The sequence below is a fragment of the Panthera onca genome, chromosome C2 (genome assembly GCF_046562875.1).
Source record: "Panthera onca isolate mPanOnc1 chromosome C2, mPanOnc1 haplotype 2, whole genome shotgun sequence".
In the NCBI taxonomy this organism is placed as follows: domain Eukaryota; kingdom Metazoa; phylum Chordata; class Mammalia; order Carnivora; family Felidae; genus Panthera; species Panthera onca.
In genome coordinates this window covers 104,731,281-104,758,617 of record NC_138347.1, presented here as the reverse complement: position 1 = coordinate 104,758,617, position 27,337 = coordinate 104,731,281, and the positions used below count along the sequence as shown (strand labels likewise).

Below are 27,337 nucleotides of genomic sequence, written 5' to 3'. Positions count from 1 at the left end.
TTTCATGTGTCTGTTAGCCACATGGAAGTGTTCTTTGGAAAAGTGTCTATTCATATGCTCTGCCCGTTTCTTCACTAGATTATTTGCTTTTCGGGTGTTGAGTTTGGTAAGTTCTTTATAGATTTTAGATACTAACCCTTTATCAGATATGTCATTTGCAAATATCTTCTCCCATTCCATCAGTTGCCTTTTAGTTTTGTTGATTATTTCCTTTGCTGTGCAGAAGCTTTTTATCTTGATGAGGTCCCAGTAATTCATTTTTGCTTTTATTTCCCTTGCCTTCAGAGACATTTCAAGTAAGAGGTCAAAGAGGTTGTTGCCCTGAACATAGGTTTTTGTGTAGACATGTTTTCATTTCTCTTGGGTAATACCTAGGAGAATTGCTGTGTCTATTGTAACTCTCTTTGACCTTTAGGAGAACTGCCAAACTCTCTTCCAAAGGCAGGGCAATTGTCTGAATATCTACTGTGAGCACAAGGAGCCAACAATCAAATCATTTAAAGTCATTTGTAACACCTTCTCTCTAGGTGGACATACTAACAACTAAATACATAATTAGGGCCACTTGTTTAATATCCTTTTGAGTTTTAGGAGCTGCTTTCTAAAAATTTCATTTTGTTTTGGGGTACATGGGTGGCTCAGTCAGTTAAGCATCCAAGTCTTTATTTGGCTCAGGATATGATCTCACAGTTCATGAGACTAAGCCCCAACTTGTGCTATGAGCCGAAAGCAAGGAGTCGGCTTGGGATTCTCTCTCTCTGCCCCTCCCCCACACTCTCTCAAGCATCTACTCTCTCTTTCTCTCAAAATAAATAAACATTTTTTAAAATTTCATTTTGTTTTGTAACTAAGTAAAATATTTACATGGTTCCAAAGTTCAATTCACCAAAAAAATTATAGAGCAAGGTAAAGTCAAACAAGTCTCATTTCTACCCATTCTCTCCCCCATTCTCCTTCCCCACACAGATGACTATTTTTTATTTTGTTTTATCCCTTACATCTTTGTCAGTGTGTGTGTGTGCACCAGCTTTACCTAAGAAAGGGGTGTGGGTCTATTTTATTTGCTCTCCCTTTTTTGGAATATATTCTAGTATACAGGAAGGTTTCTATTTTTAATCTTATGATTACCTTTATACAAATTACCTTTGTAAAAATCCCTTTATCTTCATGCCACCTTTGGGGCATTTTTCTGTTGGTTGTCCACTATAAGCAACATGAAAATTAGGAGATATCCTCCCCCCTCTCTTTTCCCTACATCTGATTTTAAGTAATATATTTTTATTAAGAAAGCAACTTTGACTCTTCATATACTTCTCATTCTACCCCATTTTTGTAATGTTGATGCCTAGAGCCAATACATACAATACTGTATCCTTCAGAGACACATTTTGTCCTGGTTCTACAGATAAATCTATATCTAGTGCTCACAATCAGTACTTATTTTACTATAAGCCTAGTCATATTGTTAACCTGAAGCCAATTCTCCAGTAGACTCCTTGAAACACTCACGGGAACAATATTCCTTGAGTTCTCATATGTTTATACCAGCTTGCTTATTATGATCTTTAAAATTCAGAATGGCTAGATATAAAATCTTTGGCCCACCTATTCTTTGAGTATCCTATGTTAACCTACTGTCTCCCTGCATAAAGCATTGCTATCGAAGTCTGATGACATTTTTATTTTCTTCCTTCTATGAGTGACTTAGTCTTTTCCCTGGATGCCCATAAGATTTTTTTCTTTTTCTTGTAACTCCTATAGTTTTATTAGCATATACAAGGGTATTGGGTCAATTCTCCTACATATCTAGTATGCCTTTTCAATATCAATTTTAAATCTTCTATGTTTGAGGAAATCTTTCTTCAATGGTAGCTTTTAGTATTTGTTCTATTCGTTACTTTGTGCTTCTCCTTTGACGACTCCTATTATATATACTTTGGATCTTTACCTTCTGTATCTATCACTTTCTATCAAAACTTTGTATCTCTTTTGCCATTTCCTGGCTTCCATTTCCCATTCTATTTATCCCTTAAGGCATTTTCCATTGTATTTATTTGCTCTTATATTCCTTCTAGTTTTGTCTTCACTTCTGTAATAATTTTACCATTTTTGTAATTCTCTTTTGAATTCTGCCATCTCTCTTAAAAATTTCCTTTTCTCCAGTCACTTCAATTCTTAATTTTCCTGGTTTTGACTTACATGGTTATTTCACAACTTTTGTCATGTTTTTAATATCCTTCAACTTGTTTTGAATTATTTGGCAGGGCTGGCCTGTTTATGGTATGCCTTCATTGTCTTTCACAACATTATGTAATTTGACTATGATCCTGTTCTAGGACTATGATACTACAGATTTCTGCCCAATTTCAACTGCTGTTCTCAGATTGGCCCATCTCATTTTTCGGGATTTGTTGGTGATTTGGGAGTTCTTTCTTCATGGTCTTAGAAGCCAACTGATTTTCTTCTGCTTCCTCACACACAGATGCTGATACCACGCATACCTGTTAATGATATTTTGGAAAACCACTTGTATTTGGGAGCTTACAGTAATAAAGCATCACCTAAGTTTTGTTGTAGTTGCTACCTGTGGGTTTTGGTTATATTCTCTTACTTTCTCTGTTTTATGAGAGAGAAGTTGACAGGATTCAAAAATTTTGCCACTATACCTATAGATAAATCTCATAGACATATGGTTAAATGAAAAAAAATTAGGCAAAAGTAAAAATACTGTATGATTCCACTTACAATAAAGGTCAAAAACAGATAAAACTAATCTATGGTGACACAGTGAGAATAGTAGTTACAATGGAGGAGTAACTGACTGGGAGGAGGCACAAACAAAGTTTCTGGGTTGTTGATAATATTCCATAACAATATGGGTGGTGGTTTCTTGGATATTTACATATATAAAAATTTACTGAACCGTACACATAAGATACTGTATATGTTATACCTCAAGTTTTAAAAATGCTGCCTCTATCATTATCTTTCCCTTCAACCTATTTTATTGAAATTATACTCATGTTTTGCTTTCTTAGTTTGAGTACTTTGAGACATAACATAATATTGAGCTAAAATAAGTATACAAAAGTAAAGGACACACAAAAAATGTATTCACAGTAATCATGACCATGTAAAAAATACATCCTTTCAGGGGTGCCTAGCTGGCTCAGTGAACACAGCATGTGACTCTTGATCTCAGGATTGTAAATTTGAGCCCCATGTTGGGAGTAAAGATTATTTAACAAAATAAAATTTTTTTAACGTTTTATTTATTTTTGAGACAGGGAGAGACAGAGCATGAACAGGGGAGGGTCAGAGAGAGGGAGACACAGAATCTGAAACAGGCTCCAGGCTCTGAGCTGTCAGCACAGAGCCCGACGCGGGGCTCGAACTCACGGACCGCGAGATCATGACCTGAGCCGAAGTCGGCCGCTTAACCAACTGAGCCACCCAGGCGCCCCAAAATAAAATTTTTAAAACAATCTGTTCAAAGACTTGAAAGGTACATAGATACATACAAATATGAAAATATTTGATGTTTTTGGAATGATCATGGGAATGATTTTTTCTATTTTTTTGTTTTTATTATTTTTATTATATTGCTTTTTCTTCAAAATACAAGCTTTTCTGTATATCTAATTGAACTATTTAATATTATCACTATTTGTGCCTTCACAATACTGTGAGGTTTTCTATTTTTTTCCCTAATTCAAAGCAATAAATTGATTGCAGCTAACAGTTTTCTAGGATATGGAATGTGAAAAGGTAAGTAAAAATAACTTTTGGCTTGGTTAAGTACAAATAATTTCTAAAAACACAAGATAAGCAAAGAACAGAAAAAATAGAAAAAGCAGTAATTATAAAAGAAGTTTATAGAACACAAATGTGACCTGTATTCACAATATGATATTCAAGTAAAACATCAATGTTATTTTGAGCTGCCAATAAAGAAGCACTATGTCACTGAGCAAGAGCACAACAATTGATTGCTGGTGTGCTTTTGAGAGACTTAGCAATGTATTTTTTTTTTCTAAAGGCAGTCTTGAAAAATTGTGAGGCTGGCCGTTTGGTTTTGGCTTTGGGAAAGTATCACTGGCACCTCCCCAAATATCCAGAACTTTGATCATGTTCTATGGCCAGTCAAAATCCTCCCCACAAAGGGCCATCTCCCTGGGTAGTAGTATTTTATGCTTTTCTCATCCAAAATCTGCTCTCAACTGGCCAAATTACTTAGAAAAGGACCTGATAAGAACAAGTTTAATGTGCTACTCTTATAACACTAATATTTTTTAAGAAATAATAATTTCTTAAGTCAAGCAATAAAGCTAAGGGAAATTTTGTTATCAATAAGAAGGTGGCGAAAGCCTTACCCAGGACATCTCCACCCACATAACTCATTGCTAAGATTGGCCTGGAACAGCAGTTGCAGATACAGTTTTCTATTACTGTTGTAACAAATTACCACAAACTTAGAACCTTTCATAGGTCATAAATCCAACACTGGTTTTATTGAGCTAAAACCAAGGTATTGTTGGGGCACCTGAGTGACTCAGTCAGTTAAGTGTCCGACTTCAGCTCAGGTCACTATCTTGCGTTTTGGGAGTTCAAGCCCCGCATTGGGCTCTATGCTGACAGCTCAGAGTCTGGAGCCTGCTTCGGATTTTGTATCTCCTTCTCTCTCTGCCCCTCCCCCACTCGGGTCTCAGTCTCTCTCTCTCTCTCTCTCTCTCCTCTCAAAGATAAATAAACATTAAACAAAACTTTTTTTTAAATCAAGGTGTTAGCAAGGCTACATTCCTTTCCGAGGGCTCTAGGGGAAGATCCATTTCCTTGATTATTCAGGGTGTTAGCAGAATTCAGGTTCTTATAGCTGTAGAATGGAGGTCCTCATTTCCATGCTGGCCATTGGTAGCTTCTAGAGGCCACCTGAATTCCATTGGCTGTGGTGCCCCATTCAGAGAAAATATGAACATCTTAGAATCCTGATGGGAAAGTCCTTAAGGATCAATTTTAAATTATAAATCTATGGACCCTAAAAAGATGTTACTGCAAGTAATTAGACACGGCCTAAAAGTATGGAAAAATCTACAGAATTTCTTTAAAAGGGAAAAGAGGGAAGAAAGGAAAGATAATTTAACAAAAATGATTTAATAAAAGGAAATAACATCTTTCCTTAAATCAAAATAAAGGATTTCACATGATTGGTATCTCTGACAATGACTAATCAGAATATGTGAACATTAAGAGTTTAGTTCATGAGGCATTTATATATGTAGAAGATAATATGAGAGAGATTTTAGAAGAGGAAACTATACCACTTCTTCCCCAAATGGAGGGTGGAGGAACAACGCCATACTGTGTAGAAGGAGTCATACTTACGTGGATTGGTCCATGTGTAATGGGAGCATATGTGCACTGAAAGAACATTTGTCAACAAAAGTAAACTTCTGTGTTTGTAGATGTAGGTGATTATATTTAGATTTTTTGGTACCAAAATCAGAAAAAGGCAAGTTCAAATTTGTGCTTCTTGGTTAAAAAAAAAAATCTCTAGTCATTAAAAAAAAAGATGTTTTAATGTCTTTAAGTTATTCGATCAGAGAGAATGTTTACTTTAACCAAATTTAGTCTCATCCTAAATAAGTACAGATATATCTAAAAATTTACCATTATTCTATTCCTTCTCTATTCCACAATAATGATAACCTCTGCAATTAAATAACTATGTTATTTAATTATCTGTCTACATATCAGTACTCTCAATAGAGGGTGAGTTACTCCTAGAGGACAGATATGGATGTTATTCTTTTTTTAATTTTTTAATTTTTTTTAACGTCTATTTATTTTTGAGAGAGAGAGACAGAGAGTGAGTGGGGTAGGGGCAGAGAGGAGAGACACAGAATTGGAAGCAGGCTCCAGTGAGTGGGTTTGTGAGTTCTAGCCCCAAATCAGGCTCTGTGCTGACAGCTCGGAGCCCGGAGCCTGCTTCAGATTCTATGTCTCCCTCTCTCTCTGCCAGCTCACACTCTGTCCTTCTCTCTCTCTCTCAAAAATAAACATTTTAAAAAAATTAAAAAAGAAATTTTAAAGTAGCCTTCTCAAAAACATCAACCAAACTGATTAAGTGGATCAATTCTAGTAATGACCTAGTCAAAATGCTCCAATGTAAGTCATTAATTGAGTAACATTAATTGTATTAAGTAAATGTAAGTCATTAAATCCAAAACAGTATCTTTTGTTTGTACAATGATCCATTAAAATGCAACATTTATGGGACACCTACTACGTGTTAGGTGTTGATTTTAAGATGATTAAAAGTTAATTCCATAATAGAACTCTGATTTTGTTTTGCTTGGTAAATTTCTCAGTTCTGGACAACAGTGTCACACTGTAAAGGAAGCACAGTTCTTTGACCTGGCTTTTGGAAGATATCCCTGTAACCTTTTAGCCAATTCTTCTTTTTGGTTAATGGTTTCTGCTACTTGTATCCAACTATAATAAAATGTAGAGTAAGTTTGAAGTTATAGGATAAGCCATACTTCTCTAGCACTGCTTGAGTTTTTCCCACTTCTAGTGTGCCATGTGCAGTGCTGCCTCTTCCTATGTCACAACCTAAGTATAATAAATATTAAAACACAAAGAAACAAACAACACACTACTACTGCTTAGGAGAGGAAGCAAGCAGTATGTCCAAAGCCCATGGAAGAGGTATCACAGAATGGTGGAATTGAAAGGAAAGAGGCAATCACTTAGCCTAGCCCATTTAACTTTGTGAATTCACCACTAGAAGCTTAATTCCAGAGCTCTACAACTATGCCAATACTACTCCCACATTAAAATAAAATAAAATAAAATAATTAAATTAAAATGAAATAAGCAATCACACTGGACAGTACAATATGGAGAACAATTGAGAATGCATCTATAAAGTATTGACCTATTTATTAAAGGATGTTACATACTTTTAAGAGAAGAAACCATTTTTTCCACTGTATTCTGTCAAACTGCTTAGGCATTCAGTTTCCCACCAAGGAAATAAGAGATATTTATACTAAAAACATGACTTGACTATAATAACTTACAAAAGTACTTCCCAAATGCCAACCTCACCCTTCTCTTTACTACTCCTATATAAATATACTAAGTTTAAAGGATTCTCAAAAGCATATATCTTTAGCCAAGTTGGATGAATTCAATTCATAAAATTGTGTGTTCACAAATTAAGTTTAGGTAGAAGAGAAGACAGATGAAAAGTTTCTTACATTTCTTTGTTACACTAATGATTTTTAAAATCAATATTCTCTCTCACACACCAGGAATTAGCATATTGCAGGCTATCTTAAATTACACATGTTGGCATATATAATTGACAATGAAAAGTTACATATAGCAGTAAGACCAGTTACTGCAGGTGATGAATCATTGCAATTATCTTAATTGAATGGAAGAATGAATGAACAGAGGGGAAGTCTTTTTATTATAATGACTGAATATTCATGAGAGAAAATGAGAATGGCAAGTTATCCTACACAAGCAATAGCACCACCTGCTGATTAATAAAAGCAACAACATCGGTTAATTTAAAAATCTGGCCAAAGGTACCTTATATATTCAGATCTTTTCCCTTGAATTCTGCCCCATTTAATGTAATATAATGCAATTCATTTCATTACTATACCCTGTATTATTTATTTATAACAACTAATTTAATTTGAAAGTTTCTACTTTACATGTTTGAATCATGCATTTCTTCAAAATCAAAGGTAAAAAATAAAATTTATTATGAAATCTAGGGAAAAATTATGCTACTATGGCTTTTAATTTTTATTCCATAAATAATTTACTTATAACATAATTTATTTTACTAACCCTCAATAATGTATATTTAATTTCTGTCTGATATTCCCTGACCACCTCACCCATCTTCCTTACCCAGCCTTATTTTTTTATGGCATGCATTACCACTTAACATATTAAATATTCATTTTATTTGTTTGTATATAGTCTTTCAACTGCTGGTATGACAATTCTCAAAAGCAGGGAATTTATTTTGTTTACTACTGTTTCTTTAACACCTAGGACAAGTGGCTGGCATATAACAGACTCTCAATATATATTCATGAAGGAATTAATGAACATGAAAATAAACGAACAAATGAATACACAATGCATTTTTAAACTTCCTTGAAAGGGTCAAAAGTTTCAGAGATCTTGATAGATTCTGTCAAATTATACTTCAGAAAAGTTGTACTCCCTTTATTGCTCCCTTTATTGCTTTTTGAGGCCCATGTTCCCATTTTCTGATGAGTGAAAAATGTTACTACACTGTGAATTTATTTGTATGACACTCATTATTGAAGAGACTGATCATATTTTTGGGTTCACAATATAATTCTTTTATAACTCATTTTTTTTTCAGTTCAAGATTTTCTATTTGATTCCTTTTTGTAATTTCTGCTTATTGATATTTTCTATTTGTTCAAACCTTGCTCTGGTTTCTTTTAGTTCTTTATGGTTTTCTTTAGCAATTTAAGCACATTTAAAGTTTTTGTTTAGGGGCGCCTGGGTGGCTCAGTCAGTTGAGTGTGTGACTTTGGCTCAGGTCATGATCTCACGGTTTGGGATTTTAAGCCCCCCCCCACCCCCCCATCAGGCTCTGTGCTGATAGCTCAGAGCCTGGAGCCTGCTTCAAATTCTGTCTGTCTGTCTCTCTCTCTCTCTCTCTCTCTCTCTCTCTCTCGCTCTCTCTCTGCTCCTCCCCCACTTGTGCGCAAGGGCACGCTTTCTCTCTCTCTCAAAAATAAATAAACGTTAAACAATTAAAAAAAAAAAGTTTTTGTCTAATCCAGTGCTGGGCTTCCTCAGGGATGGTTTCTATTTTTTTTTTTTCCTTGTTAATGGGCCATACTTTCCTGCCTCTTTTGCATGCCTTGTGATTTTTTTTGTTGTTGAAAATTGAATGTTTTGAATATTATAATGTGGTAACTCTGGAAATTAGACTCTCCTCCCTCCCTAGGATTTGCTGTTGCTGCTTTTTAAGGGTTACATTAATTTGCTTATTTAGTGACTTCTCAAACTATTTTTAAAAATTTTATTTATTTAAAAAAATTTTTTTTAATGTTATTCATTTTTTTTTGAGAGAGAGAGAGAGAGCTAGTGGGGGGAGGGACAGAGAGAGAGGGAGACACAGAATGCTGCTTTGGAAAAAGCAGGCTACAGGCTCTGAACTGTCAACATAGACACCAAAGTGGGACTTAAACTCACACACCACGAGATCATGACCTGAGGTGAAGTCGGACGCCCAACTGACTGAGCCACCCAGGCACCGCTTTTTTTTTTAAGTGATTTTTCAAACTATTTTTGCAAAGACTGTATTTCGTTCATGTATGGTCACCTAAGTCTCCATTCCATTATCTAAGTAGTCAGTTAGTGATCTGACAAAGCCAAAAAGAAAGAAAAAATATTCTCCTACTCTTTGCCAATTGACTGTGAGCTGGGGTACTCCTTCAATACTTAGCCAGACCACCCATAATTTTCCTTTGCCTTCACCACCTGCTTGTACAGAGCCCAAAGGTCTGCCAATAATACAAGCCTAGCATCCTCTCAAGTTTTTTCTGAGTGTATATCTGGCCCTGGGCATGTGTTTTGTATTACAGAATCCCCAGTATTTGTAAGAGCCCTATAAAACCCTTACTTTTCCATTTACCTTCCTCCTCAGGCTCCTCTTTTCCAAGCTTTTTGGTCTATCTGCTACTTGCACCATTCACCATCCCTTGCCCCCAGAAGCCATGGGTAGTATCCTTTCAACAGATGCCACCTGGGAAGCCACTGCAGCTCAGAGATATTTCCAAGGGAGGCAAAACAAAGACACTCCTCTGTGCTGGCCCCTCAGGGAACCACCAGACAGGTCAAAAAGCATAACCACAGTTTTTTGAAAACATAGCCCATATTGTTCCCGCTGGCACTAACAAGCCACACCTGAATGCAGGCTGTCATCCCCATAGCCACTGCCAAGCTGGGAACAGGGGATGGTAGGCAGGTAAACGAAAAATGCCACAATGGTTTCTTAACAAATTTAGCAGCCTCTTCCTTCATTACACATTCCCCTTAGTTGTGGGAAGTTTTGAATTAGATTCCAGAGCTCTGAAAAAGTTGATTCTGACATTTTTGCCAGTTAATTGTTGTTTGAGTGGAGAGAACAATTCTTGGAGTTCCTTAGTCCACCGTTTCTGCAACATCGCTCCTCCTTTGCTAATTTTTATTGAAGAACTTTTTAAAGACCTGTACTGCATCTGTACAATTGATATATTGTCATTAAGAAAGGTTCACACTTGGGGTTCCTGGGTGGTTCAGTTGGTTAAACGTCCAGCTTCGGCTCAGGTCATGATCTCACAGTTCATGAGTTCAAGTCCTGTGTCGGGGTCTGTGCTGACAGCTCAGAGCCTGGAGCCTGCTTTGGATTCTGTGTCTCCCTCTCTCTCTGACCCAACCCTGTTCATGCTCTGTCTCTCTCTGTCTCAAAAATAAATAAACATTTTTAAAAAATAAATTTAAAAAAATTATTTATCCAGCAAGGCTGTCATTCAAAATGGAAAGAGAGATTAAAAGTTTCCCAGACAAACAAAAGCTAAAGGAGTTCGTGACCACTAAGCCAGCCCTACAAGATATTTTAAGGGGGACTCTGAGTAGAGAAAAGAGAAAACAAAACAAAAAAGACTAAAGCAACAAAGACTAGAAAGGACCAGAGAATGTCACCAGAAACAGCAACTCTACAGGCAATACAATGGCACTAAATTCATATCTTTCAGTACTTACTCTAAATGTCAATGGACTAAATACTCCAATCAAAAGGAACAGGGTAATCAGAATGGATAAGAAAACAAGACCCATCCATATGCTATTTACAAGAGACTCGTTTGAGACCTAAAGACACCTACAGATTCAAAATTAGGGGATAGAAAACCATCTACCATGCTAATGGTCATCAAATGAAAGCTGGAGTAGCCATACTTATATCAGAAAAACTAGATTAAAAAAATTTTTTTAATGTTTACTTATTTTTGAGAGACAGAGAGAGACAGAGCGCAAGCAGGGGAGGGGCAGAGAGAGAGGGAGACACAGAATCTGAAGCAGGCTCCAGGCTCTGAGCTGTCAGCACAGAGCCCAACACGGGGCTTGAACTTGTAAACCTGCAGGAATATGACCTGAGCTGAAGTAGGACTCTTAACCTACCAAGCCACACAGGTGCCCCCAGACAAACTAGATTTTAAAATAAAGACTGTAACAATAGATGAAGAAGAACATTATATCATAATTAAGGGGTCTATCCACCACAATCTAACAATTGTAAATATTTATGTCACCAACGTGAAAGCACCCAAATATATAAATCAATTAATCACAAACATAAAGAAACTCGTTGATAATAGTAGGGTACTTCAACACCCCATTTACAGCAATGGACAGATCATGTAAGCAGAAAATCAACAAGGAAACAATGGCTCTGAATGACATATTAGACCAAATGGACTTGACGGATTTATTCAGAACATTTCATCCTAAAGCAGAATAAACATTCTTCTTGAAACCACGTGGAACATTCTCCAGAAAGGATCACATACTGGGTCGAAAAGCAGCTCTGAACAAGTACAAAAAAATCAAGATCACACCTTGCATATTTTCAGACCACAATGCTATGAAACTTGAAATCAGCCACAAGAAAAAATTTGGAAAGGTAACAAATACTTGAAGATTAAAGAACATTCTACTAAAGAATGACTGTGTTAACCAAGAAGTTAAAGAGGAAATTAAAAAGTACATGGAAGGCAATGAAAATGAAAACACAACAGCCCGAAACCTCTGGGATGCAGCAAAGGTGGCCATAAGAGCAATCCAGGCCTTCCTAAAGAAGGAAGAAAGGTCTTAAATACACAACCTAATTTTACACCTAAAAGAGCTAGGAAAAGATCAGTAAATAGAGCCCAAAACCAGCAAAAGAAGGGAAATAATAAAGTTCAGAGCAGAAATCAATGATATTGAAATAATAATAATAAAAAAGTAGAACTGATCAATGAAAGCAGGAGCTGATTCTTTGAAAGAATTAACAAAATTGATAAACCCCTAGCCAGTTTGATCAAAAAGAAAAAGGAAAGGACCCAAATTAATAAAATCTAGAATGAAAGAGGAGAGATCACAACCAACACTGCAGAAATAAAAACAATAATAAGAGAATATTATAGGCATTTATATGCCAACAAATTGGGCAATCTGGAAGAAATGGACAAATTCTTAGAAACACAGAAACTACCAAAACTGAAACAGGAAGAAATAGAAAATTTGAACAGAACCATAACCAGTAAAGAAATTGAATCAGTAATCAAAAATCTCCCAAAAAACAAGAGTCCAGGGCTGGATGGCTTTCCAGGGGACTTCTACCAAACATTTAAAGAAGAGTTAACACCTATTCTTTTGAAGTTGTTCCAAAAACCAGAAATGGAAGGAAAACTTCCAAACTCATTCTACAAGGGCAGCATTACCTTGTTCAAAGACCCCACAAAACCATACAAAGACCCCACAAAAAAGAACTACAGACCAATTACCCTGATGAACATGGATGCAAAATATTCTGAACAAGATACTAGCCAACTGGATCAAACAATACATTAAAATAACTGTTCACCACAATCAAGTAGGATTTATTCTTGGAATGCAGGGCTGGTTCAATATCTGCCAAACAAACAATGTGACACGTTACATTCATCAAACAAAGGATAAGAACCACATGATCCTCTCAATAGACGCAGAGAAAGCATTTGACAAAACACAGCATCCTTTCTTGATAAAAACCCTCAAGAAAGTAGGGATAGAAGGATCATACCTCAAGATCATAACGGCTATATACTAAAGATGCATTGTTAATATCATCCACAATGGGGAAAAACTGAGAGCTTTCCCCCTAAGGTCAGGAACACGACAAAGATGTCCACTCTCACCATTGTTATTCAACATAGTGTTGGAAGTCCTAGCCTCAACAATCAGACAACACAAAGAAATGAGAGGCATCCAAATCAACAAGGAGGAAGTCAAACTTTTACTCTTTGCAAATGACATGATACTCTATGTGGAAAACCCAAAGACTCTACCAAAAAGCTGCTAGAACTGATACATGAATTCAGCAAAGTTGCAGGATATAAAATGAATGTACAGAAATTGGTTGCATATCTATACACCAATAATGAAGCAGCAGAAAGAGATATCAAGGAATCAATCCCATTTACAATCGCACCAAAACCCCATACCTAGGAATAAACCTAACCAAAGAGGTGAAAAATCTATACACTAAAAACTATAGAAAGCTTATGAAAGAAATTGAAGAAGACACAAAGAAATGGAAAAATATTCCATGCTCAAGGATTGGAAGAACAAATATTGTTAAAATGTCAATACTAGCCAAAGCAATCTACATATTCAAAGCAATCCCTATCAAAGTAACACCAGCATTCTTCACAGAGCTAGAACAAATAATCCTAAAATTTGTAGGAACCAGAAAAGACCCTGAATAGCCAAGGCAATCTTGAAAAAGAAAATCAAAGCAGGAGGCATCACAATTCCAGAGTTTAAGCTGCATTACAAAGCTGTAATCATCAAGACAGTTTGGTACTGGCACAAAAACAGACAGATCAATGCAACAGAATTGAGAACCCAGAAATGGACCCACAAATGCATGGCCAGCTAATCTTTGACTAAGCAGGAAATAATATCCAATGGAAAAAAGACAGTCTCTTCAGCAAATGGTGCTGGGAAAACTGGACAGCGACATGCAGAAGAATGAACCTGGACCACTTTCTTACACCATTCACAAAAATAAACTCAAAATGGATGAAAGACCTAAAGGTAAGACAGGAAGCCATCAAAGTCTATAGGAGAAAACAGGCAACCGTCTCTTTGATCTCAGCCGCCACCACTTACTTGACATGTTTCTGGAAGCAAGGGAAACAAAAGCAAAAACAAACTATTGGGACCTCATCAAGATAAAAAGCTTCTGCACAGCAAAGGAAACAATTAGCAAAACTAAAAGGCAACAGATGGAATGGGAGAAGATATTTGCAAATGACAGAAAGGGTTAGTATCCAAAATCTATAAAGAACTTATCAAACTCAATACCCAAAAGACAAATAATCCAGTGAAGAAATGGGCAAAAGACATGAATAGACACTTTTCAAAAGAAGATATCCAGATGGCTAACAGACACATGAAAAAATGCTTAACATCACTCATCATCAGGGAAATACAAATCAAAACCACAATGAGCTACCATCCCACACCTGTCAGAATGGCTAAAATTTACAACTCAGGTAATGACAGATGTCGGTAAGGATGCAGAGAAAGAGGAACCCTTTTGCACTGCTGGTGGGGATGCAAACTGGTGCAGCCACTCTGGAAAACAGTATGGAGGTTCCTCAAAAAATTAAAAATAGAACTACCCTAAGACCCAGCAATTGCACTACTAGGTATTTATCCAAGGGATACAGGTGTGCTGTTTTGAAGGGGCACATGCACCCCAATGCTTATAGCAGCACTATCAACAATAGCCAAAGTGTGGAAAGAGCCCAAATGTCCAACGACAGATCAATGAATAAAGAAGATAATGTGTATACATATACATACGCACACACACACACACACACACACACACTCACACACACATAATGGAGTATTACTCGGCAATCAAAAAGAAAAATCTTGCCATTTGCAACTATGTGGATGGAACTAGAGGGTATTATGCTAAGTGAAATTAGTCAGAGAAAGACAAAAATCATATGACTTCACTCATATGAGGACTTTAAGATACAAAACAGATGAACATAAGAGAAGGGAAGCAAAAATAATATAAAAACAGGGAGGGAGACAAAACATTAGAGACTCTTAAACATGGAGAACAGAGGGTTGCTGGAGGGATTGTGGGATGGGAGATTGGCTAAATGGGTAAGGGGCATTAAGGAATCTACTCCTAAAATCATTGTTGCACTATATGCTAACTAACTTGGATGTAAACTAAAAATAAATGAATTAATTAAATTTAAAAATAAATAAGTGAAACTATGACTTACATGTGAAAAAAAAGAAATGTTGAACATGTAGGTGAATATAAGACTATCTTTATTCTCTTAATTTCTTTAAAATGACTATGACTTTTAAAGCGAAAATTACAACATGCTGTGTAATGTGATACTTATGACAACTATAGCATAGAGAAGTAGCTAAATGGAGCCATATGGATACAAGATTCTTATATTTTACACAAAATGGTATAATATTAACTCCAAGTAGTGTATGAGACAAAATAAGCACCAAGAAATGCCCATTCTCTCTAGGTAAAGGACCAGGCAGAAGGAGGTGTTGCAGAATGGAATCCTTTTGACATAACTACCCTACTTGGGCACACACCATGAAAGAGGCCATGGCACTCTCCCTACAGTGTGTGCCTAAGAGACATTAGGATGGAACCCTATGGAACATTCCCACTCTGCACCCAAAGAACAGAGGTGACATCCCTCCTCCTCCCCACATGGTGCTGCCAAGGCTATGAGGTGGATCTTGGTCAGACCATTCCAGCCCTGCAATACTGAAGCAGCAGCCCTCCCCAATGAGCACTGTGAAGAGTGACAAGTAGGGTCCTGTCTCCTATCCCCAGTTTGCACTAATGATAGCGAAGAGGCAGCATTGACTCCTCTCAACAAGTTAGGGTAGGATTATGGAGAGGAGGGAGCAAGAGAAAGGTATTAAGTCTGTGTCTGAAGGCTTTGCAACATCATCAAGCAGCCCATCCATACATGCAACCCACTAGAATCAACACAGTAACACCACGACAACTGTACTGCAGTGCGGAAGCAAATACCACTTAGGTTTCAAATTTGCCTCTGGGTTAAAAACAGGGCAGACCAGAATAGCACTACAATGGCTTTAAAAATGAAACTGATATTTGAACCACAGTCCACAAAAGTGAGCCAGGACATGAGTTCTGAATCGATATAGGTAACTGCCTGATTAAATAGAAGATGTAAATAGAAACCAGAGTTTCATATCAGCTTAGTCAGTGTCTTTTAAAAATAAAAATTCTAATTTTATGGTGAAATTTAATGGGAATATTAAATTTATTGTATAACAACTGAGTTAGAGCAGTATACCTATTCACAAAAATAGAACAACTTCTGCTTTTTCAGCGTAGGGAATATACTCAATGGTACTGTAATAGCATTGTACAGGGACAGTAGCTACACTTATAGTAAGCACAACAGTATATACACACAGAGTGGCCAAAGCACTATGTTGTATGCTTGAAACTAATGTAACGTGTGTCAACTATATTTCAATTTAAAATATCTGCTTTTTCAAATATTCCTGTCATCAATCTAGTTACATACTTGTATTGTAAGAAATATATTCAAACCAAAATCTAATCTGTCATTAACAGTCTCCAAGCAGTTGAGCTTTTTCCTCTCCACTAGAAATATTTCTTGAAAAACATTAAAAGACAATGTTTACAAAAACCACATTTTCTCTAGACCTAATATTTCACAGATAACCTGAAAGTTAATATCACCTTTATTCTTTGAAGCTTTTTTTTTTAATGTTTTTATTTATTTTTGAGAGAAAGCATGGAAGCGAGGGAGGGGCAGAGAGAGAGGGGATACAGGATCTGAAGTGGGCTCTGTGCTGACAGCAGAGAGCCTGATGCGGGGCTCAAGCCCACAAACTGTGAGCTCATGGCCTAAAGCCAAAATCTGACGCTGAACTGACTAAGCCACCTAGGCACACCTGAAGCTTTTTTTTTAATGTTTGTTTGTTTATTTATTTTGAGAGAGAGAGAGAGAGAGAGCAAGTGACAGAGGGGCAGGGAGAGAGGGAGAGAGAGAATCCCAAGCAGGGTCCATGCTCAGCATGGAGCCTGACAAGCATGACAGAGTGATCGATCCCATGAACCTGAGATCATGCCCTGAGCCAAAATCAAGAGTCAGATGCTTAACTGACTGAGCCACCCAGGCACCCCTCTTTAAAGCTTATTTTGTAAAATTACTGATTTTTGTTAAGGAATCCTAGATAAGAATTTTTAATAAAATTTTAGGAAACACTGCATTCAACTAAAAATTTGTGAAGAGCTCTCAAAATAGAAATCTGATAAATGTGTAGCAAATGTGAGGGTACAGATCTTTCCTGAGGACCAGATTCTTATATCTAATATTGAAATTCTTCCACAAAGCCAGGCTTTGGATAAATGATTACTACTATTTAAACTTTAAGTTGCAGATTATGAGAGAAACAAAAAAGAAATAAGGAGATAAGAGTGACATTTCCAGGTTGAAGAGAACACGTACTTCTTTTTTTTTATGTTTATTTATTTATTTTGAGAGACAGGGAGAGTGCAGGCACAAGCAGGGGAGGGGAAGAGACAGAGGAGAGAGAGAATCCCAAGCAGGCTGCACACTGTCAGTGTGGAGCCAATGCGGGGTTCAAACCCACCAGTTGTGAGGTCATGACCTGAGCCAAAATCAAAAGCGAGGTGCTTAACCCGCTGAGCCACCCAGGTGCCCCTGTAGTTATTTCTTTTTCTTTTTTTTTCAAAAGTGTGTTTATTTTGAGAGAGAGACAGACATTCGGCCACAGAATATGCCCCTGGGTGAATGATTACTACTATTAATTACACAACTTTAAGTTACGAATTATGAGAAAAACAAAATTATTATAGCCCCAAAATAATTTTCCTTTTTTTTAAGTTTTATTTATTTATTTTGAGAGAGAGAGAGAGAGAGAGCGAGCATGAGCAGGAGAGGGGCAGAGAAAGGGAGAAAGAGAACCCATGATAGCATGGAGCCTGATGTGGGGCTCAAACTCCCGAACTGTGAGATCATGACCTAAGCCAAAAAATCAAGAGTTGGAGGCTTAATCGACTGAATCACCCAGGAACCCCTATCCTCAAAATAATTTTAAGTGAGACACATGCTAAGGAAGAATCAGAAGGATAAACTGTATGAGATTTTTTATCTTTTTAATTAGACTACTCTTTTTGGTATCACCTTCATTACCATTTACTATTTCATCTCTAAAGCGTTTTTTGTATACTAGAGCAAGCTTTACCACTTTTAGAACTCAGAAGAAATAATCAAATATCTCACATGTTTTATTTAAGTGTTCCTTCAAGTGTTGTCTGAGGAACACCTAACAAAGGTAACCAGGGAACTTCTTAAAAATACAAATCCCTGGACCCCATTCTACTGAGATTTTGACTCATCACATTATAAGTGGGGGCCCAAGAAGCTGCATTTTAGCAATGCCCCGGTGATACTTATGAATGTTAAAATTTAAGTAACTTGTTTTATTATTGTAATGATTGCACAGGGATCTTAATAAAATTATGTCACACAAACCCAGTGCAAATTATACCACACCATAAGAAGGTGTTATCCTCAGGCCAGCACCCAGACAATAAGGTACTCAAATCGAAACCCCGGTAATTATTCTTGACTCTTCCCACTATCCCTTTAATGTTTTTTTTTTTAATGTTTCTTTATTTTTGAGAGAGAGAGACAGAGAGACAGAGCACGAGCTGGGGAGGGGCAGAGAGAGAGAGAGGGAGATACAGAATCCAAAGCAGGCTCCAGGCTCTGAGCTGTCAGCACAGAACCCAACATGGGGCTTGAACTCATGAACCACAAGATCATGACCTAAACCAAAGTCAGATGCTTAACTGACTGAGCCACCCTGGTGCTCCAGACTCTCCCCACTTTTTATAGGAAGAGTTCATCTCCTGAACCTGTCCACTTCTTCCCATCTCCACTGCTATTACCTATCATTCAGGACAACATCACTTTCTTGTACTACTGCAAAAGCCTTTAATTAACCATCTTGCCTACAGTCTACTGTCCCTCTAATCCATCCTCCCTGCTGACCTCAGAGTACACTTCCCTAAAAATGCCAAATCTGATAATGTCATTACTTAAAGTGAAACAGTGGCCCAGTACTGCATGAGGATAAAATGCAAACTGCTTCTAATTTTTCTAACAGACTATAATTCCTTGCTTTTGCATGTTCTCTTCCCTCTCCTGTACCACTGCTCCTTTGATACCAAAGCAATATTTCCAATATTTGAATATTATCATGTTACTACCCACCAGCCACGGCTCTCTACTAACACACACCATTTTTCCAATTTCATTGTTTTAGCTGTTCAAAGGAAATCTTATTTTGATGTTCAACTAGTAAAACTGATTAATGTAGAGCTCTTCTGATTTTGGCTGGAGAAGAAGACTAGGAGCTCAACCCCCTCACCTCTTTTCTACCCTACAGCAACTCCTAAGAGTGCTCCACAGAAAATAATTTGATTTTTAAAAGCCAGACTCTTTTATGTGGCAAACACAGATCGGGTCCAAGAGTATCTTATCTCCTGGTACTATTCCAAGCAAAATCTTATTGACATTGCACAAAAGGCACCATACTGGGATACACAAAATGTTCCTTCTACCTGCAACTCTCTTCCCCCAACTTATTTCCTTGAAGGACTACTAATTCTTCAAGTCTCAGCTCTCTAATCAATATCCACAGGCAAAATTAAGTTCTGCCACACCTTCATAGTGCTTGCACAAAATAAACCTCTTGTATAGCATTTATCACACTGTAGTATGAGTCTTATACCGATTCTCTATTAAACTGTCACAACTTGAGTGAAAATCTTTACATCTCCCTATCCCCAGTTTCTAAAATACTCTCCAATGAGCAGTATACAATGAGCAGTATAAAAGTAACATCTATTGAATAAAAGAACATATTTAAAATGCTATTCAAATCCTTAAAATATTATTATAATATATTCAGTCTGTTCAGTCAAATAAGGTAAAAAAAAATCCTTTTAGAAAGTTTAATTTTCCAGAATAGTTAATATTCTAATAATAGGTTTGGTATTTAATGAAGTAAGTCATTAATTATTCAAATCAATTCAACACCCCACATTTTAAAATTTTTAAATATTTTCATCAAAATAGCAATTTAAAATAATCATGTTTAAATCAACTTATTGGTGAATTATGGGGTATCTACTGTGTTATACAGATAACAGAGACCCATTGAGCTGTGGGATCTTATAAACTGTCTAAGGAGTCAACAATAATATACATAAAATTAACATGGAAAATATAAAAAGATAATACATTGTGAAAATGAGTATATATTCTATAGACTTAGAATCATTGCTGAAAAATCAGATAAAAATGAGATTATCTGATATAACACCTTGATGTTATAGCTAAAATAAGAGAGACCTTAGGTAAGAGGAAGTTAGAAAAATGAATACCTATGGAAGGTATCAGGAAAGGAAGTCAAACAACAGATGGGCCTTAAAGAATGGGTAGGAGGTGCCTGGGTGGCTCAGTCAGTTAAGTGTCCAACTTCAGCTCAGGTCATGATCTCATGGTTCCTGAGTTTGAGCCCCACATTGGGCTCTGTGCTGACAGCTCAGAGTCTAGAGCCTGCTTCAGATTCTGTGTCTCCCTCTCTCTCTGCCCCTGCCCCACTTGCACTCTGTGTCTCTGTCTCAGTCTCTGTCTCTGTCTCTCTCTCAAAAATAAATAAACATTTGGGGCACCTGGGTGTCTCAGTCGGTTAAGCGTCCGACTTCAGCTCAGGTCATGATCTCGCGGTCCGTGAGTTCGAGCCCCGCGTCGGGCTCTGTGCTGACAGCTCAGAGCCTGGAGCCTGTTTCGGATTCTGTGTCTCCCTCTCTCTCTGACCCTCCCCCATTCATGCTCTGTCTCTCTCTGTCTCAAAAATAAATAAACGTTAAAAAAATTTAAATAAATAAATAAATAAATAAACATTTAAAATTTTTTTTAAAAAAATGGGTAGAATTCAGTAAATATAAGACAGAGGTGAGAGCATTCCATGAAAGGAAGGATAAGTAAGGATGTTAATGGTGGGCAGAGGAGATTCATGAGACTGATTTGAGCACAGATACAAGTTAGGGAGCTGTGGGGAAAAAAGACTAAATGGATTTTATGGCACCAGGGTTCAGACAGTTTATAAAGCCAGGCAGAAGACTTCATATTTTATGTAGCACAAAAAAAATTACCAGAAAACTTAATAGATCATTTATAAAGCTTTAATAATTGTAAGTTAACTGTCTTATTTTGCATTCAAGGAAAATAAGCCACAGAACAATTATGTGATTTCCTCTTATTTAGGAATAGTATAGAATAACCCTACTCCAAACTCAGCTGCTTCTGGAACACTTTGATGAAATAACTCATTATTCAACTACAGTGGGTAAATGCTCTTGAGCTTCACTGCTTGCCTAATTTCTAAACAGAATTTGGATGAAGAGCACTCTCTTGTGAGGAACAAGTCCCCCATGTATTCAAACATGAATTCTTGACAAAAACCCAATTTCTCTGGTTTTAAGATGATTATTTTTAAAATTTACTATCAATTCCATACCAAACATATGCAAAATTTCTATATGAAAATTATTGACAGTTTAAAAAAAAAAGTTTAAAATTGAACTCTCCCTTTTGATTGAGTAGAAATCTTTACTTCTCCATCTTTCATAACCATGCTTAAAGTATTTCCAGAAAGAAAAATAGTAAAGAATATACCCATTCTTCAAACTGTATGGTCCCATAAATCTGGAATTGACTGAACCAGTATATTCAGAAGACAAATCAGAAAGATGCAGTCAAATGCATTCATTGAAAATATTTTTTAAAGATTGTGAACCAGGTGTGTTATGCATTACCACATTTATGACAGCACATCTGTGATTGTTCACCATTATAACTTACCCCAGTTTTATCACACAAGCGTAAAGTATGAAACGATCCAACAGCAAATAATTCTCCATCTGGAGCCCAGGCAACTGAGGTAATAGGATGCTCATGAGGTTGTGAATTGTACAGAGGACGGCCATAACTATCCCATACCTAAAACAGCAAATTAAAAAATCTTTTATAACACTCACCACATTATTACAGACAAGTTTGTCCTACAGTAAGGTATCAATTAAAGACTCATAAATCATTACTTTATAATAATAGTAATTAAATGTCTTTACTACCACACAAGGGGGAAAAGCTGTATTCTTTAAAACCTATATATCACAAAAAATACTTTATGATAACATAATAATTTTCCAATTTCACCACATCTTTGATTAATCATATAAACTACACACCTTGAGTCCTTTTAAATTTAACAATACATTTTTGAGATGTTGTTTTTTTGCTTAAATTTTTTTCTCAGTAAGTGCTCTATCAACTTTCCCTACAAGTATTTATTTCAATTAAATTTCCTCTAATTCCAGTTACATTAAATCTTATTCTTTATTATAAATGATTTTGGTCTGAAGCTAAATAAACAATGTTTAATAAGCCAGTAAAAATTATTTTTAAAACTTCAACTAAGGGTGATTTAAATATTCAGCAAAACTAGAAGTTGCATTTATGTTGCTACTCATTAAGTCAAATTCTATGGGTCAATGAGAGAGGTCAATGAGAAAGTCAACACTTTAAAATATCACTTAAAATTATAAAATATCAATTTGTTGAATTATTATAGTTACAAGATGTAGCTAAAGTGAAGGACTAAAAGCATATTCTTATATGTTGAATACTTTTCACCTAAATTCAATTCTTTCATCCAGGTGATAGATTCAAATGTTACATACCTTATATTTACAATCCTCACCAGCAGATAAAATTAGATCATTGACAGAGTTCCAATCTACTTTTAAAATAATGCCATCATGAGCTTTCCACTATGAGAAAAAAGTAAGATATTAATTATAACTTCAAGAGCACTGAAAAGTTGTTTGCTTTTTTTTTAATAAAGGACATTTTGCCTAATGATTCTCTCATCCTGTCCTTGGAGATTTCTATCTTTCTTTCATAGCTGTTATGTATAATCTCATTTTCTTGTTTCATTTCTAATTTAAAGTAATGAAAACACTTAGCACTATGACATCCACTATATAGCTTACATCCTTATAAATCTCTTCAGTTGCCTAGACTCCAGATGGAAAATCTCTTGCTGTTGAACTATTTCAAGTTTGACATGTATGTGATAACAGTGTTATGAATCCAAATCTTGCTTTCTTCTATACAGTTTATCCAATCAAAGATAATGCCTTTATTCTTATTTACTAATTTTCTTTTTTTTAACTTTTATTACATGATCATCTTCTTTAGTACTCTGTTCATTCTCCTCTGCATATTTTCCTAAGCTTCATTCTCTTTACCTGAATGTCTCTAGAGTAGTCACTGAACTCTATAAGAAACTGCTACTGCATTTATCATATAACAAAAGGATGTTTTCCACAGATACGTACATATTCTATTATATATATATATATAGAGAGAGAGAGAGAGAGAAAGAGAATGCCTACATATATACATATATATATATATGTGTGTGTGTGTGTGTGTATGTCACCCAGAAATTGGCAATCTAGAAAGTAAGCATGGATGCTTTCTTGCTTTTTAAATACAATCCACGTGTCCATTTAGCTATTACCACAAGTAATTAAAAAGCTATCTTTTATCATGTTTAGGCAGAATAATACAACTTAAAAAGAATTAATTTTCCTTGAAGACCATAAGGTACATTTTAATGTCTGAGCCAATTAACTTCACATCAAAGAGTAACCAATGTTAAGGGCTCTATTGACCCTTCCCAACCTATTGTTCTTAATGTACACAGAGTAAAATTAAATTAGGGTCAAATAAGCTCTAAGAAGAAGCAATAATTCATAGCTTGTTTACTGAAGATATATAAAAAATATGCACTCTGAAAAACAAATGTTTTGATAATATATTTTAAAAAGCAGTAATTCACACAATTTACTGCCAACTTAATACAATGTCCTCAAATAAACTACAAGGACAAAAACAACAAAACATAGACACAGATATGGGTATATACAGATACACACACACACACATAGATTCTCAAGAGTCTCATTTCAAAGCTGTAAAAATAAAGTTTTGCATATTCAAAAGTTAGGAATAAAATAGGATTTAAACTTTTCTTCTACTATGATTTAGGAATATCAGTTTATATATTACATATATTTATATACTATACATAAGGCATAGATAGTTTTCAATTATATCTCCATGAATTGCACAATCTGTGAAATTCCTTTGAACAGAAGCAAGCTCCTTGAAGGCAGGAACTGTTCTGTTTCACTTTGCATTATGTCACACACGGCATGGTGCTTGGTATATAGTATGTATGCACTACATTTTCACTGAATAAATAAATTTTTAAAAAGTCTCTTCACTATAAAACCAACTTCTGGGTCTCTAGAAGAGTCCCTAGAGCTTTAAAGGAAAATCAGGTATTTACTTTTGAACTGTATTCTACAAGCAAGAATTAATTAAGCGTTCCTTTTGTGGACAATACAAATTTTAATGTGTTTATGCCCAAGGAAAACTGCTGCAGCTTTAGTTTACCAAAAAGAAAAAAAAGAAAATTTGCATTAAGTTACTAATTATACTTCAACTCTTCTTCCACTCTAGCTGAATTTTGACAATGGATACTTTTCTTTCCCTCCACTACATGCTGGCCCATAAGCTCTACTAGACCACTAAACTATAATTTAACTTCCTGAGTTTCATTTATATAAGCCTAATTACAGGTATCTCAATAAATCACATAACTATAAACTAAAGATTCATCTTGCCTGTTTTGCTGTACAATTTCAAAGTAGAGTTTTGGAGTCTGAGTGGTGTGGAAGGAGTTTGACTAAAGGCAGGCAGAACTAGTTCTCTTTTGCAGCTTCTTCTGTTTGCCCAAATTTTTTACCTTAGTTGCCTTAGAGCAAGGACCTGTATCTTCTATTTCTTGTTTGTCGCATAGTTCTTAGCAGAGTGTTCTGCATGCAGTAAAAATTTAAATGCATGTTGACTTTATAAAATATATATAACATAACCTACATAGAAGTTGTAGAAACTCAATACATTTGTAGAAACTCAATATGGAAACTCAATAACATTTCTATCCCCTTACTCCCCAAATCTATTACCTACTCAGCTATTAAATCTGATGCTGCTTCTTAAATCACTTTTATACCCATTGTAGTTGGTCAGTCTCTAACACCAAATCCCTTACTCAAGACCCAGTCATTTCTACATCTTTTTTTTCTGACCTCCTTGGCTCTAATTTATTGGAGGCTGACTAAAAGGTAGAGATGACATAATAACTCATAATAATAACTATAGTAATGAGTACTCTATATTGAGTGCTTACTCTATGCACTCAATATGCTTATTGTATACACTGTCCTATGCACTTTGCAATTTAATTCATTTAATCTTCACAACAATCCTACTAAGTGGGTATTAGCATCACAACTAAGAGATGAGAAAGCTGAGAATCAAAGATATTTTATAACTTGCCTAAAGTTACATTTAGATAAATAAGTGAACATCCTAAAACCATGTGACAAACTCCAAAGCCTATATTTTTATTACCAACACTACACTGTGTCATTATCAAAATAAAATATGATTCTGCATTTTAACAATGAAATCAAACATCAAAATACTGAATATAGGCTTAAGGTTTCCCATTAATTTGTCCTACTCTGACTTGTCTTAACTGCCACCATTGTTTTGCTTCTATATAACTGGTAAAATTATATATACCTAATTTGTTCTAAACATTACATTTATGACCTCTCCACTCTAAAAATACCAAAGAATGCAATGGTCTTAGAGAAAGCTTAAGTGTATTGAACAGATGATGTTGAAGAGGAGGAGGAGGATGCTAGTTATAATGATAAAAAAAACACAGTCTAAACTTTTATTTATGATTTCACCCTGTTTTGTCTTAAATCTATACATGTGAGGCTGATTGTGCTAAATTTAAAGATGCCTGCCATGCCAAATCATGAGACAATTTAGTAACTCTAAACACATTTATGATTTGCTAGAATAATGTAAATTGGATAAGGAGGAAGTGAACCTTGTTAGAAACATAACCAGATATCCCCTATTCTGTAATAAAGGCTAATAAAAACACACACTTAAAAGTCAGACATAAAGAGACCACCCAGAAGAAAGAGACTCCTAAGAAAGTGACCTCTTATTTAGCAGTCCAGCAGGTCCTGATAACAATTTGCAAATACCTGAGAAGTACCTGTAAAACTTTAGCATTTGGTTGAAGAGGTTTAATGATCAGCTGCTTGCCTGCTGTGTAAAGAACCTTTTCTGAATCAGGGCCCCACACTACTGAATATACTGGTGTTCCTGTGAAAAGGAAAAGAAAAAAAAACTGATAAATTTTCATTATTATGCCTTATAATAAAAGAGCTAGTTAAGAGGATCAAAAAAGCGCATATTTTCAGACCACAACGCTATGAAACTGGAAATCAACCACAAGAAAAAATTTGGAAAGGTACCAAATACTTGGAGACTGAAGAACATCCTACTAAAGAATGAATGGGCTAACCAAGAAGTTAAAGACAAAATTGAAAAGCATATGGAAGCCAATGAAAATGATAACACCACAATCCAAAACCTCTGGGACACAGCAAAGGCGGTCATAAGAGGAAACTATATAGCAATCCAGGCCTTCCTAAAGAGGGAAGAAAGATCTCAGATACACAACCTAACCTTATGCCTTAAAGAGCTGGAAAAAGAACAGCAAATAAAACCCAAAACCAGCAGAAGACAGGAAATAATAAAGATTAGAGCAGAAATTAATGCTACTGAAACCAAAAAAACAGTAGAACAGATCAATGAAAACAGAAGCTGGTTCTTTGAAAGAATTAACAAAATTGATAAACCACTAGCCAGTTTGATCAAGAAGAAAAAGGAAAGGACCCAAATAAATAAAATCAAGAATGAAAGAGGAGAGATCACAACCAACACAGCAGAAGTAAAAACAATAATAAAAGAATACTATGACCAATTATATGCCAATAAAATGGGCAATCTGGAAGAAATGGACAACTTCCTAGAAACATATACACTACCAAAACTGAAACAGGAAGAAATAGAAAATTTGAACAGACCCATAACCAGTAAGGAAATCGAATTAGTAATAAAAAATCTGCCAAGAAACAAGAGTCCAGGGCCAGATGGCTTTCCAGGGGAATTCTACCAATCATTTAAGGAACAGTTAACACCTACTTTCTTGAAGGTGTTCCAAAAAATAGAAATGGAAGGAAAACTTCCAAACTCTTCGTATGAAGCCAGCATTACCTTGATTCCAAAACCAGAGAGAGACCCCACTAAAAAGGAGAACTATAGACCAATTTCCCTGAAGAACATGGATGCAAAAATCCTCAACA

The 27,337-nt window shown here is 35.8% G+C and overlaps 1 protein-coding gene across 3 annotated transcripts in view; it reads right to left on the bottom strand.

The window, feature by feature from the left end:
* IFT80 (intraflagellar transport 80) overlaps positions 1–27,337 on the bottom strand; it is a 140,894-nt gene that overhangs the window by 72,745 nt on the left and 40,812 nt on the right. For all 3 annotated transcript variants that reach the window (XM_078432198.2, XM_078432200.2, XM_078432199.2), the window contains 3 exons: positions 26,182–26,291; positions 22,709–22,798; positions 21,828–21,965 (listed from right to left, as the gene is read on the bottom strand). In XM_078432198.2, coding sequence (XP_078288324.2) covers positions 21,828–21,965; positions 22,709–22,798; positions 26,182–26,291 — 338 coding nt within the window. The remainder of the gene's footprint in view (positions 1–21,827; positions 21,966–22,708; positions 22,799–26,181; positions 26,292–27,337) is intronic.